This window comes from Rhinatrema bivittatum, chromosome 1 (genome assembly GCF_901001135.1).
Source record: "Rhinatrema bivittatum chromosome 1, aRhiBiv1.1, whole genome shotgun sequence".
NCBI lineage: Eukaryota > Metazoa > Chordata > Amphibia > Gymnophiona > Rhinatrematidae > Rhinatrema > Rhinatrema bivittatum.
The window spans coordinates 414703039-414717682 of NC_042615.1; the positions used below are offsets into that span (position 1 = coordinate 414703039).

Sequence of the window (14644 nt, forward strand, 5' to 3'; positions counted from 1 at the left end):
TCAACACCTTCCTCTCTTCAGAATGAATTCCATTCACCATCACACTCTGACTTCTATCTGTCAGCCAGTTTGCAATCCATGTCACAATCTTGTCATTCAGCCCTAAACTTCTCTTTTTATTAACAAGTCTTATGTATGGGAACGTATCAAAGGCTTTGCTAAAGTCCAAGTAAATTACCTCCAGTGCTCTTCCATGGTTCAATTCCCAAGTCACATAGTCAAAGAAATCTATCAAATTTGTCAGACATGACCTCCCCCTGGTGAATGCATGTAGTTTTGGATCTAGCAATCTTCTGGATTCCAGTTAGTTTACTATCCTTCCTTTCAATACCTTCTTCACCAATTTATCCACCACCGAGGTGAGGCTTACCGGCCTGCAGTTTCCCACAACCTCTCTACTACTACTTTTGTGTAGCGGTACCACCACTGCTCTTCTCCAATCTTTTGGTACCATACCCGAATCTAGTGATCTATTAAACAGGTTACTTAGTGGTCTTGCTAGCAAATCTCTGAGCTCTTTCAGCACTCTGGTGTGAATTTTGTACGGCCCCATGTCTTTATCCACTTTTATTTTTCCTAGCTCCTCCTAAACATCTTCTTCTGTAATCGGCTTGTTGTCTAGTGTCCTTCCATCCACAGTCTTGTTAACCATTAGTGGGCCATATCCTGGGTTTTCTGTGGTGAAAACTGAACTGACGTATTTGTTTAATATATGTACCATTTCTAAATCCTCTTTCACATACTGATCCTTGTCATCTCTTAATCTCAGTATGCCCCTTTGGACTTTTATTTTTTCACTGATGTATTTGAAAAATGATTTGTTCCCTTGTTTAATCTCTTTGGCAATCCTTTCCTTTGCTTGACTTTTTGCTTTCCTAATTTTTTTGTTTCCTTTAGTGTCTTCAGATATATATTTTTTTTATAATTTTATTTTTAATTGCATTTCAAAGTTCACATACAAGCATAACCTGTAATCACAATAAAAGATACTTTTACAATCAGTTCTTGATAATCCAGAAAATTACAATAAGTAGCATACAAAAATTAAGTACCTCCTTCTTTAGAGGAAATAAGGGGAGAACATAAAAGAATAAGGGAGCTATTAAGAACAAACAAACTTCTTGAGGAAAATAGGTTCTAGGTTCCCTTACAATAACTTCTCTATCCCCCCAAACGCCCCTCAGAACAATTTTGGGAGTGTGAATCTACAAATGCACGTAATTGAGCTGTTTCAGAAAACACATAATTTGAATTTTGATAATTTATTAAACATTTACACGGATATTTCAGTGAAAACCTAGCACTTGGACTTCAGCTCTTATTGACAAGAACTTCTTGTGTCTCTCTCTTGTGTAGTTTTCATTATATCCGGGTACATCCAGATCTTCTGGCCATGGAACAAGCAGGACTGGTTTTGAAGAAAAATTCTTAATATCGAATTTCTTTCAGATGGAAACGCAAATGTTACAAGCAGAGTCCCTCTAGTCTGAATATCCATATCACAAGATAGTTCCAAGATATCCAAAATATTTGGAGTATTTTCTTGAGCTTGATCCACCGATACCTCTTTCAAAGAAGATGGTAAATAAAAGATTTTTGTGATTGCAGGAATTGCTTCTTTAGGTAGCTTAAGGATCCTCGTAAGATAGTTGCTGAAGATATCAAGAGGAGGTATTAATTTCAAATAAGGAAAGTTCAGGATCCTTAAGTTTAATTAAACCTCTCAGTATATTTTCTAAGTTTTCCAAATTCTTTAAATGACCGGTATCTGATTGCATTAGCTTCATTTGTACAGCTTCTATAGATTATTCTTAAATCTGCCGCCATTATTTGAATTTCCACTTTCTCAGTATTCGTAGGATTTTCTTTCACAGCTTGTGTTAAAGAACATATTGCTTTTGCCAAAGAAGTTAATGCATTCCATATCGCCTCTAAAGTGATCACCCAAGGTCGAGACAACGAGGGCTGAATAATTAAACGTACCTTTGAATCACCTTCTCCTCCTTCTGAGGGGTTCCCCACCGCCTTCTCTCCACTAGCCGACGAAAGCTTTTCCAAAACGACCTTGGAACCTCCCTTACAGAGGTTCTCCGAAGTTTGTGCCAAAATAGCGTCACTTCTTGGGGCTGACACAGTTCCTTGAATTAACTCAACTTTCGTTGATGAAGGTAACATTTCCTTAAGAGTATCAGCAAAAACAGTGGAATGGGGAGGTGGGAGTGCTGGGGCTTCGGGGCTTAAAGATGTTTCCTCTGCCTTGAGGCCTGGCGTTTGCTCCCCGCCAGACACATCCATGGCCCTTCCCTCCAGTAGTTGCAGAGGAGTCGCAAAAAATGCCTCAATCCGTGGTTGAGAGAATTCAGTTGCAGGTAAGAGAGAAGAAGCCGTAGCTTCTCTTAATTTTGCTTTTCTCTTAGTATGCGGCATCATTAGTATTTGGGGAAAAATAAACATAATTCCAACAGGAATGGCCATCTTGGTCTTCCCCTGTCTTCAGATATTCTATTCTGTGTTCTATTTGGGATCTCTTGTATTTCTTAAATGCCATTTTCTTTGTTTTTATATTATCAGCTACTTCCTTTGTGTACCAAATTGGTTTTTTCTTTCTTTAGTTTTACTTACTTGTTTAACAAAGATTTGTTGCATTTTGCCCATTGTAGTTCTACCTTGTTCACAGGGCCAGTGCAAGGGGATTGGGTGCCCTAGGCACCTTCAGCCTTGCGCTGCTGCCCCCAGCCCCGCCCTCGGTCGCAGCACTGACTCCAGGGGCAGGGACGACATGCCGCCACTCCCCCACCCTCAAAAAACCCTCACAAAACACCTGGTCCAGCAGGGAGCCCAGGAGCGATCTGCTGCTCCCGGGTCATTGGCCTTCAGCCCCTACCATGTGACAGGGACTACCGGTGCCATTGGTTGGCCCCTGTCACATGGTAGGGGCTAAAGGCCACCGGCGCCATTTTGGTTAATGGCAGCCGAGGCCCCAGGAGCGGCAGATCGCTTCCCGGGCCCTCCACTGGTCCACCAGGCGGGCGTCGGGAAGATGGCATGACGGGGGGGAGGCAGGGTGAGGCGGGGGCTGGGCAGAATTTTGAAGGGGCACTTTTTGCCCCTTCAAAATTCTGCTGCCTGAAGTGGCTGCGAGCGGCGGCAGTGCCCCCTAAATCTCGGCGCCCTAGGCACAGGCCTAGCTCGCCTAGTGATTCTGCCAGCCCTGCTCGTTCACTTCCTCTGATTCTAGGTACTTTCCCATTTCAACAAAGTCTGTATTTTTGAAATTCAAAACTCCTGTCTTTGTGTGACTGGAACCCCTCGTTAGCGATCTTGAACCATACTGTCTGACTCAAGTAAGATATACATCTGACTCAAAGTAAGAGATTGTGTGTTTTCCATAGCGGGTTCAAAGCTGTAGAATTTTCTACCTGAGACTTTATGTTTGATACCAAATAGAAAGATATTTAAATGTGAGCTAAAAACACAACTATTCAAAATGCATATAACCTAACTTGAAAACATCAGAATGTACGAGAACTACAATATCAAAAAGGATGAGAGATATTAATCAAAGCTCGAGGAATAAAATATGACAAGAGAATGTAAGAATCTCATTACTATGTTCTATTATGTGATATTTGTTGTATCACTTTCATATACTACTTGCCTTATGTCCTAGATCTTTAGTAAGCAGTTAACATGTATTGCAACATTTCATTTGATATATGTTAATTCCTGTTTATGAATACTACCCCTGTAAACCATCAATATTTGTTGATTTATAGTTATGAATGTTACTTCTGTAAACTTATGTTCTTGATATGGAACGACAGTATATAAAATGTTTCAATAAATAAATAAGGGAGCTTTTCCATTCCTTTTATCATTTTTGTTGCCCTTCTCTGTACCTTTTCCATGCCTGATATGTCTTTTTTGAGATGAGGCAACCAGAACTAAAAACAGTTTTCAAGGTGCGTTCACACCATGGATCTACAATGGCACTATGATTTTCTCAGTTTTGTTCTCTATTCGTTTCTAAATAATTCTTAACATTCTTTTTGCCTTGTTGATCGTTGCTGCACACTAAACTGAAGATTTCAAGGTATTATCCTTTTCCTGGGTGCTGACTCTTAAGACAGCATCGTATACCTGTAGTTTGGATTATTTTTCTCTACGTGCATTACTTTGTACTTGTCCACATTAAACTGCATCTGCCATAAGAATCATTTTAAGAAGAAAGCATGCTATAGAGAGAACCATCCATCTTAAACGGAGCCAAAGAAACATTTTCAGAAGTCTTTAAGGAAAGAAAAATGACATTCTGCAACAGTATAGATCTTAAGAATCCTCACTGCTGATCTTGGAAAACTCAACTCCTGAAATCTATAGGTCCATTTATGATCAGGTGTAGATATAATTTGGTATATAACATTATTCTCTGATACATGTTCTTCCCTGAAGATCCCTAAAGATATAGAGATTGTGGGTACATACAACAGTATTGTGTTCATTTTTCTTTTATAAAGTAGAAATTATATTATTATTGTAAATGTCTAATGTAATATTGATCTTATAATTTTTTTCATAAATAAAACTTCCTTTCACAACTTTACAGAGAAAAGTACATTTTTAACCTTTTGGCACTGTCTAGTGGCAGTCAAGGGGGATTACATGTAATTTTAAAATCATGTTCCTTACTTCCTTCAACAGTGACATATCCTGAAGTTTCTTTACACAATATGGGAGATCAGGAAATTGACTCCTGATACAGTAGCCTTACATCAAAAAGTTGCTCTGGAAAGCATTGTTTCTGAAACTCTATGGTGGGACCTTGATTACAAAAAAATATCAAATGAATGATTGGGGACCACTAGCCTGCTGGAAATTGTCACTGAATGGTGGCAAAGAAGATTTTATATAACTGAGCCCCAACTCACACAAAATAACAATAAAAAAAACATTTAGAAATTGAAGTTGATACATATTTTTCATTTTTACCTTTGGTCCTGCAGCAGAAATGATGATTTGACCTGGTGGTTGGATCCAGGGCTCTCCATCCACTTGAAGTGGAACAGGCTTCAGAAGTGTGACACGGAAGTATGAGCCTTGGGCAATACGAATCCCAGAACGTAATCCACTCTGCACTTGGCCCTTTCAAAACAATTAGGATAGAAACTGCTAATATTCAAAGCTTGATAGTCTTTTAAAAAGTAAGCAATAGCACAAGATAGGAAGATACCTGATTTTATTACAGGTCCCTGCTAGAAAATGTTCAGTCAGAAACATTTCTCTTTTGCTGCTGTCTCCCACCTCGCTCAATCTGGATGATTCCTAATAGAGCCAAAAAACCTGGGGCAGGTTTCCTTTTAGTAGGAATCTGAATAATATTTCAGTGTGAAGCCCTTCATGGTTGCTCTAAGCATCACTCCCTTTCTTGCAGCTCCACGGACTCCGACCTTGAGGCCTGGATTGCCTACGAAATTTTATTTGAATGAATAACTTTTACTTTACTTTTATGAACAAAAAATTCTCCCAAGGTGAGGCAGAAGGAGAACACAGAACCTACTATACTGAATTTCAAAAATTATAGACCTCTCCCAGAAAAAAACAATGCACGTACTCTGATATCATAGCTGTGTTTCTGTGGAGGCATTTATCTCACTAGTAAGGGACAGTTTTAGGACCCCCATTCCGTTTATATTGATTATATAACTTTGGACAACTTTAGATTATTTTCTATATATTTTTGAACATATTTAATGTTCTAGAAATAAGAATGGATACCTGATGTGTGGCAGTCCTTTACTTATGTTTGCACTATGTCCTGTAGAACTTAGCAAATGACATTTTATGATTTGACAATTTTGAGCAGGATGGAGTGTACTGTAGTAACTTTTACTTCTCCTCCCCTATGCCACTCCACCAACATGTTTTCTATCCTGCTCCACTATGCCCCTGAATTCAACAAAGCAAACTATTTATTTAGATTTAGCTCACACCTTTATTTTATTAAACTTTATATTTCACTTGTAGGGAGACATCCAAGCAGAGAGAGGGACATCTACTTTTTCATTGGTAGCTAAGTCGAATTACATTCAGGTACTGGAGGTATTTTTTTGTTCCCAGAGGGCTTACAATCTAAAGGGCTCATTCACTAATCTGTGGTATTCTTCGCTGATTTAAAATACCATGGGGAAAAACACTGCGGTGGCGAATGCCACCATAAAATGTGTGATGGCAGCTTTGGGACTGTGCCATAACTTAAAAGGACTGATTAGCTCAACGTCATCCCTTTGAAGATGTTGAAAAAACCCATGGAGTCTGTATAAATACTCTACCTTGGAGGCGGCCATAGTGGTAAAAAAATATTTTTAATCATTTAAAAACTGTGGCGCAGGCTCCTTCCCCAACCCTCAATACCTCCCCATCAATGCAAAACTCTGGCCCCCCACCTAGCCCACCCTCTGGATCCAAAATGTTGTCTCTGGTGATCCAGTGGGGACCCAGAGTGCCTCCTAGGCTCGAAGCCCAGTAGCAGTCATTTTTTATGTGACAGGGCTCAGGAACAGTTGGTGCCAGTTTGAAAATGGCTGCTGTTGGGTCCAGAGCATGGGAGAGGGGATGTTCTGAATGAGGGGGGTGCAGAGAATGGGCTAGTGTAGGTAGTGGGGGTCCTGGCCTTCGGAGGCCAGATTTTTGCACTGATGGGAAGGGATTGGAGGTTGGAGGCTGGAGACAGCACCTGTGCCACACATGTAAAAGGATTAAACATTGTTTTTCTACAATGGCTGCCACCATGAGTGACGGTTAGAGGTAGGGGACGAACAGGCATTTATGCAGATCCTCAGAGTTTTTAAAACACTTTTTTAAGGGGTCACTTGGGGGCCAATTGAACCCATTAAGGCTAGGCACCAGAGCATTAAGATGTGCATTAGTATCCCAATGCTCCTCGGGGAGGTTAGCTACAACTCAGAAGTTGTAGCCTACTGTTGCAACCGTCGCTGCCCAACGGCTTCACTCCGCCTACCTTTCTTTTTCTACGACTCCCCCTGCTCCTTGTGGATGTCTGGCTGCCGCAGCGTCTGCCCACCGTCCTCTCCGGCGTCCCCGGACCGGCTTGGGCGCTGCCTCCCGCCATGCTCCTCAGATACCTTAGGGCGCGCGGCCCTCATTCTTATTTCCTCTATGGCGCGAACCTCAGGGGCATCCCCCTGTCATGACATCACCCTGCCCGGATATTTAAGCCTACTGTTTATTGCTAGCCGTTGAGTTAGCAAGGGATTTCCTACTGATGGGATTCGCTCTCCGTACCTAGCTACTCTGCCTCTAACTTATATTGGACTCTTTTCTGCTAACGGGGTACCCGCTCCTCGGGGGCCTCTCTGCTTCTTTCAGGTCGCTATCAGGAACCGGTACTCGCTCCTCGAGGGCCCATGCCCCCTGACTCGCTGCCTGTGTCCATCTCCTCTTCTACTTGGAAGAATTCGCTACAGACACCATCTGTGAGTACTACTACCATCTACTCCTCAGAGCGGTTTCCCTAGAACCAGGTACTCGTTCCTCGAGGGCCTGCCTCCGTTCCAGCGCCAGTGCCATCTCCTACGTGGAACTGCTGCGTGAGTACTTGTCAACGAGTCTCTCCTCCCAGGGATCTGGTACTCGCTCCTCGAGGGCCAGCTCTCCCTATCTCGGGGCTTCTCCATACTGGGGACTCTGTGAATGTCTTATTGTACTCATTCTCTCAGTTCTTTTCACTACAGCACTGCTACCGGAAGAACTGCTGTTCCAGCGCCCTGAGGAATACTAGCCCAGCCGGGCTCCATCTTCTACTCACTACCGCCACCTCTGGTGGCTTCACAAACTGTCTAAATAAAGATATAATCTGTGTTTGTGTGTCTAGAGCTGAGCCTGACCTGTGGCCCCTCACAGGACTTCCCCCCGTGGGCATGGTCAGCTGTCACAGTGTCCAAGGGTCCACCCAAACCTTACAAAACATAACACTAACTTCACATCAAATAATGTAGCTTACAATTTTCTGGCATGCCACATTATTTGATTTGCATCATTTTTGATATTTATGCGCTGATAAGCATGTATTTCCATGCTAATCAGCTCATTTAAATAGTGTGGTGCTGGGGCCAGAATAATACAAGTTATTTGAAATACTTCACATTAGGCCATTTATTGCATGGTAAACAGTGTGTATTACCAGGTAAATGGCTTAATGCATGAGCCCTTAAGTTTATACCTAAGACAATAGAGGGTGAAGTGACTTACCCAAAGTCACAAGGAACAGCAGTAGGATTTGAACCCCGGCTTCCCTAGTCCTCAACCTGCTGCTCTAACCACTAGGCTATTCCTCCATTTGAATTATCTGCTAATCCAGTGGACAGTAAAAAAGGCACTGTTTAACATTGCCTATTTTTATCTTCAAGACTACAAACTTGGCATTCCCCAAGATAACAGATATCAGTTGATCATTATGCCTTCCACAAACTCATTCAACCTTCTCTTCAACAAGTCCAGAACACTTTGATATGAAAGTATATCCCACAGTTTCACAACTTTAAACTTCATGTAAAATTCAACTGAACACGATGTAGGGAACCTATGGTTCCCCTTACTGAAAGGAATGTACTAACTTGCTGGGGAGGTTCACAGATATTTAGAAAAAAAAGAGAGGTTTGGGTTTTACTCCCCCATTTGGGAGCTGGAGATGGTGTGTTCTAGCTGTTTATATTCCTCAAGTACCATCAATCCTCATGGATTTTTAGATAGCCTTTCAAGAGGAAAGGAGCTCTCTGTTTCCTGCCCCTTGTTTTTTTCCTACTTATTGAAGGGAGTGGATTCTGGTTTTCCCTGGAGAGTCTGCCTGCTAGTTAGGCTCAGTTTGATAGTGTTTTACTTTTTAATCCAATTTTTGGAGACTATCATAGTGAAACCCTTGTATAAACTGTGCACAGCAGATTGGAGCATCCCTGTGTTTGGTTAAATCAAGGGAAGGAAAGACCTACAGCTTGCTACTCCTCCTCCAGGGTGTAAACCTGCAGTGACCTGATGCAAAGGCGTTTCAATTTTAAATTATCTGTCTTTAGTGACAAACTTCTCATTTTGGAGACGAGGATGTTTTTCCACCCTTCCTGTCTTCTGTTTGATTTTCCCTTTGTTTTGGGTTCAGAAACTATTTTTATTTCACTTGGAACTGATTGCCTTTGGTACCAGAGATTCAGTGGTGTATTTTACTCTGAAAGAACCTGAAGTGTGGAGGAATTCATTGGTGAGGAAAGGATCCCTGCCAATGGCAAGAAAGAGAGAAATCTGAAGCTAATAAGAATTGTGTTTGCTGTTGATTCAGGAGTGTTACACTTGATAGGAGAGTGCGCATTTGGTACTTTATAAAGAGATCTTAAATAATTACGATGACTTCAGGAAAGGTATGAGAATTGGGACTTACATTCTAATAACATACTGGAAATTTATTCTAACCACTCTGCAGTGGGGAGAAGCTAGGATCAAATTGGGAATTGCAAAGATGACTGAAGTATTGCAATCTGAGTAATTGGAGTAACTGGGAAAAGAAAGAGATCAAGAGTTAATAAGTGTGCATCCAAAGGAATTAAGAGACTTTACCAGAAGAGTGAGGTCACAAGTTTATTAATCTTTCTGCTGTCCTATTATTTATTGACTTTATTTAAAGGCTAAATTGAGAGCTGTAAATATTCTTCAGTCATCAAATTATCAGTAAACGAAGTTGGAAACCACATTGCTTCTCAGTATGCTTTTTGGAAGCAAAAGACTGTGATTATTATTAGTGCTGGTTACAAGGACGGAAAGGGGCTTGTAACAGGGACTACTGCAAAAGGGCCTTAGAACTATTGTTCCCTCCTGCCCTCCACAGGGAGCCCTTCTCTCTAGAACACCCTTACCAAAGAATTGAGACTCTCCATGAAACTTTTTTTTTTTAAAACCTTAAAAATGCATCTTTTCCAGAAGGCATTTTTGAGTCAACCTAGCAATATGGTTTGATTCTCTGTGTTATCCTTTATCTTATTTATTTCTGATGATTAACCTATAAGTAACTCGAGGTGGGGTTGAGGTATGAGTGTAGGGGGTTAGGGGCCACTTTGACATTCTACGTGACACGTACGAACAGAACAGTGATCTCTTGTGAAGATCTGATGGCCTTCGGAATGAGGAAACTCACTCCAAGATGAGATTTGGGCAATGTTCTCTCCACCTAGCTTGACGTTACCCAGGTAGAGAGCCAATCAAGCTAGGTGGAGAGAACATTGCCCAAATCTCATCTTGGAGTGAGTTTCCTCACTCCGAAGGCCATCAGATCTTCACAAGAGACCACTGTTCTGTTCGTACGTGTCACGTAGAATGTCAAAGTGGCCCCTAACCCCCTACACTCATACCTCAACCCCACCTCGAGTTACTAGGTGGGCCTACCATAGGGATACAAATACCTACCTAAGGGGATGACATTATGGCCAGTCTCTCTCTCTCTCTCTCAAAACATGGTCCACCCAGTGGTCATATGCAGGAACTACAACAGGTCTGACACCTATCACAAATTCTGATAATGTGCACTAACTTAGGTAATTGCAATAAACTGAATTTTTGCATAAACCACACCCCTTTTGCAATCACATGCGGTACTTACCGCATTTTGATAAATCCAGGTCTAAGGTTGTACCCTGCTCTGAAGTAGGAAGGGTGGGTAACAAATATTTATAAATAAATAAATTCAGAGTATGATTGCTATCTGTGGAGAGATTGTGGCCCTGGGTTCAGTCTGAGGGATCTGTCCCGCCCAGGTGTTACAATGACAAAACCTATATCTCTTTACGTAGATGTCCTCATTTTTTTATTTATTCTACAGATAAATAATCCTTTGGCAAGATCCCTGATCTTTTCTTCTTAACTTTTAAATTATGTATTCCCTTTCTCCATAAAGGGAAGCCAAAACTCATTCAATAGGTATCCAGAATATTTGGTACCACCTCCCTCTGATGATTTCCATACCTGTATCAAAGTATCATATATAAATATCCTGACAAACCCTTTCTTTTCCCAGGGAATGCTGTGTACAAATAGAAAGTGAGGTATCTGAAAAGGTAGAGCCTAAACACAGAAAATCATTTACAAGTACAAACAAATTACCTTTTCAGAGTTAAGCTCTACTAATTTAGACTAATAGCTTCTGAGAAATAGGAAATGGACAGTTTATTAAGAGTAATTAGAGGTAAAACCTCTGAGGACTATGAGTCTAAATGTAGTGTTCATTGAGAACAAGAGTTTGACAACCTACAGCCTGAATCCCAAGTGCCTGACTCACATTAATTCATGAGAAATGGTTTTCTCTTTCTTTTGTTCAATAGTCCTAGAGGAAATATCAATTTCACATTAAAGTTACCCAACAACTAAAATCATCTCTTTTTAGCATTTGAATAACTTAACTGTAAATGAACATAAGATATGCCAAGCCAGATCAGACCAAGGTCTACCCATCTCCAACAGTGGCCAGTTTGGGTCACAAGTACCTGGCTAATCCCAAAAGGTAGATGTATTTCTTTTTGCTCACTTACTGGAATAAATGATAGCTTTCTCAATATCTGGCTAATAAATGTTTATGGACTTTTTCTCTATTGTAAGTTTCTTTTCAAATACTTTCTTGGCTGCTTTGTTGCTGCTTTACATCTAACCGTGCCACTGAATATATCCAGCTAGCTTAAAGTTAGCCGGTTAAGTTTATCCAGCTAATTTTGGATAGGCCTCTGGGCTGACCAGATCAAGCTGGATAAGTTGTCTGGCTAACCGAGTTATCCAGCTAAGTTGGCTCCTCCCCAGAATGACCTTGCCCTGCTCACTATTGCTCACTATTGCTAGTTATACAGCTATTTAGCTGTATAACTAGCAATCCAGCTAAGTGGCGGCCGTTCAGTGGGGCCGGATATTCAGCCCCTGCTATTTAGCCAACTTACTTAGTCCCAACTTAACCGGCTAAGTAGGCTGAATATCGCCCTCATTGTTTCTTCCTTTTCTTCTTTTTTTTGTAGTGTCATTACTACCCCCCCAGACATTCCCGCCCCTGAACTAGACTTGCCAAAATAGTGACCACAAATGACAGTTTCCTTTTAACATTGCCTTACCACCCATTGCAGGATGATCAAGAACTGGAATTATTTTTTTTTAAATGTATATTTACAAGGACAAGTGACAGAGTTAAGAGTATTTTAGTATTTTTAGTATTTAAAGAAATTTATTAATCGCTTAACACAAATGGCCTACAAGAACCTTTACTCTGCAGCTTCTCACTACCTCTCCTATCTTATCTCCCTGCACCGCTTCTCATGAACTCTGCTTATCAGACAGGTCACTCCTATCTATGTTCCTCTTCTCTACTGCCAACTCCTGTTCAATGCTTTTCACGTTGCTGCACTGTATGCTTGCAATAGTCTTCTTGAGTTGTTGTGTCATGCTCCCTGCCATTTTATTCTGAAACCTCCGATACTGCTATTTCCTGAAGGAACTATACTACTTTACAATGAAAGGAGCTGTGTGCCTTTTTATATAAAACAAAATGGAGTCAGAGCAAAGCAAAATGCATACTGCAAGCTATACTGAGACTAAAACTGCTAATGCTCAAACAACAGAACATTGTTTTGAATAAGTGAAATTAGCTGTATCCAAAAGTCTTAAGACACTTCATGTCAACATAATCTCAACCTGCACTTTATAGATATATTGCTAGCTGAATACCCAGCATAAAAGATTAAGTTAGCCCAGTTTTATGTAAGTTCTGTAGGGGCATATAGAAGTCTGAGCAGTCTCTCTTTGTCTGGCCCAAGGTATGGTTCTTGGGACCGTTAACATGAAAGCAGTCCAGCAGCACTGACAATTTTGGCAGGAGACAGATTCACATATAGTTCAACAACATCTCATACTACTGGAAGTCCAGAGATAGCATGCTAGAAGAAGTTGCAGAAGGAATTTTACAGGCAGACTCCTGGGAGAATCTTTAGATGGACTCCTTGTCTTTGTATTAGGCCCCTTTTTAAGACTTTTCATGGGCCTTAGCTTCTTCCTGTAAAATGCATAGGATCCAAAAGTAGATATCCTATAGTCCACTGGTATATGAATTGTGAACTGGAAATTGTTTTCTTCTTAACAAGATTCACAGCATAGCTGATGTGGTGAGGAATGGTGCAGAGACACATTGTTAACCAGAATGTACTTCTTGGTTCAATACAATGTTTATCAAGGCTACCTGGACCCCATCATCCCCTCTTTCTATATTATTCTTTCTCATCCAGGACCTCTCCCCCATCACTCACTTCTTCTCTGTATATTAACCCTCATTATTTTCATTGTTTCCTTTTCTCTATTAACCAGCCCAACATTTTTCCTCCTACCCACAACAAATTCTTGTGGCTCTCTCTCACTTCCGCTGCTTCGGTCCTAGCTCCAATGTTCATCCCCTAGCATCAGCAGTGAGAAAGGCAATGCCTCTTCTCTGAGATCCATGGTCCAGGAAAATCCTCTCTTCAGCAACTGTGACTGGCTTCTATGTCCTACAGTGCTAGTGGGAATACCTCAATTCGGTGGAAGAAGCTTCTTCTGATTCTTACAGTGGTTGGAGCGTGGAAGACAAGCAGCTAACCTTGTGCTGCCATAATAGTTAATTAACTATACAGGAAAGAGGCTCTATGTGGCACAATGCAAGTACTAAGAAGTGTATTAGCAGTAAATTTGAGAGACTGAGATCATTCCCAACATACCCTGGCTTACAAATGAGATTCATTCTTTTCAAGGTATGCACAAAACAAACCTATTTGGAGAAACTGTCCTGTCAGAAACATGCTTGGCTCTAGCAGGCAGTTGGATATAAGTAATCTTGTACACAGTGACCTGAATTTGACCTAAAATATTCTGCACCTTTGGGTATGTTCATCAAAGACTGAAAATTAAATCATACCACCACAGTTTTTAAGTGTGCGCTCCAGAACTGTGGCCCATATTCCATGTATACAATGCTACTGAATCGATGCATTGGAATTTCCAGCTGTTATATTACAAATACAAATTAAATTAAAAAATTCAAACTGAGGGGAAATATTTGATACCGACTTACCATGTGGACAACACCAGTAACGCCAACAACTTCTAGTAAACCATCATCAATTCTTGGTTTTTCATAATGACTGTCACTATTGGCACCCCAGAGATCAGCTCCAGATCCCCAGCTGCAAAGGAAGAGTAAAATATCTAGCATATAACAGAACTTTAAACAAAGAGACACTGATATGGTTACAAAGCATTTCACTACATAAGAAAAAGAGAAAAATCATCAAAGAAAAGGAAATTTCACCTGAGGAGAGCAATTGTGAATGGTATTTCCCTGGGTAAAATGGCCTGACTGAAATTGTCATGCTGAAACATGGCTATACATACGTACAGCTTCCAAGCATGTGTTCTTTTAGCCACGGTCAAAAGAGGCATTCCAGTGAGTGTGTTTAGGTTGGAGTGGGGGGAAACAATGGATGTACATTAATTTTTCAAACATATGCACAGTATTTTGCCCCCTTCCACCGCCTGCACAAAGCAGACCCAAAGCAGAGGGACACTTTATATGTCCGCACTTTGCACA

General features: G+C 41.0%; 1 protein-coding gene across 1 annotated transcript in view; it reads right to left on the reverse strand.

Annotated features, from left to right (window-relative positions):
* The window catches only part of DGKQ (diacylglycerol kinase theta), a 513416-nt gene that overhangs the window by 19254 nt on the left and 479518 nt on the right, over nucleotides 1-14644 (reverse strand). Inside the window, exons 21-22 of the mRNA XM_029602759.1 lie at nucleotides 14129-14240; nucleotides 4990-5142 (exon numbers count right to left, since the gene is read on the reverse strand). Of these exons, the coding sequence (XP_029458619.1) occupies nucleotides 4990-5142; nucleotides 14129-14240 (265 nt within the window). The remainder of the gene's footprint in view (nucleotides 1-4989; nucleotides 5143-14128; nucleotides 14241-14644) is intronic.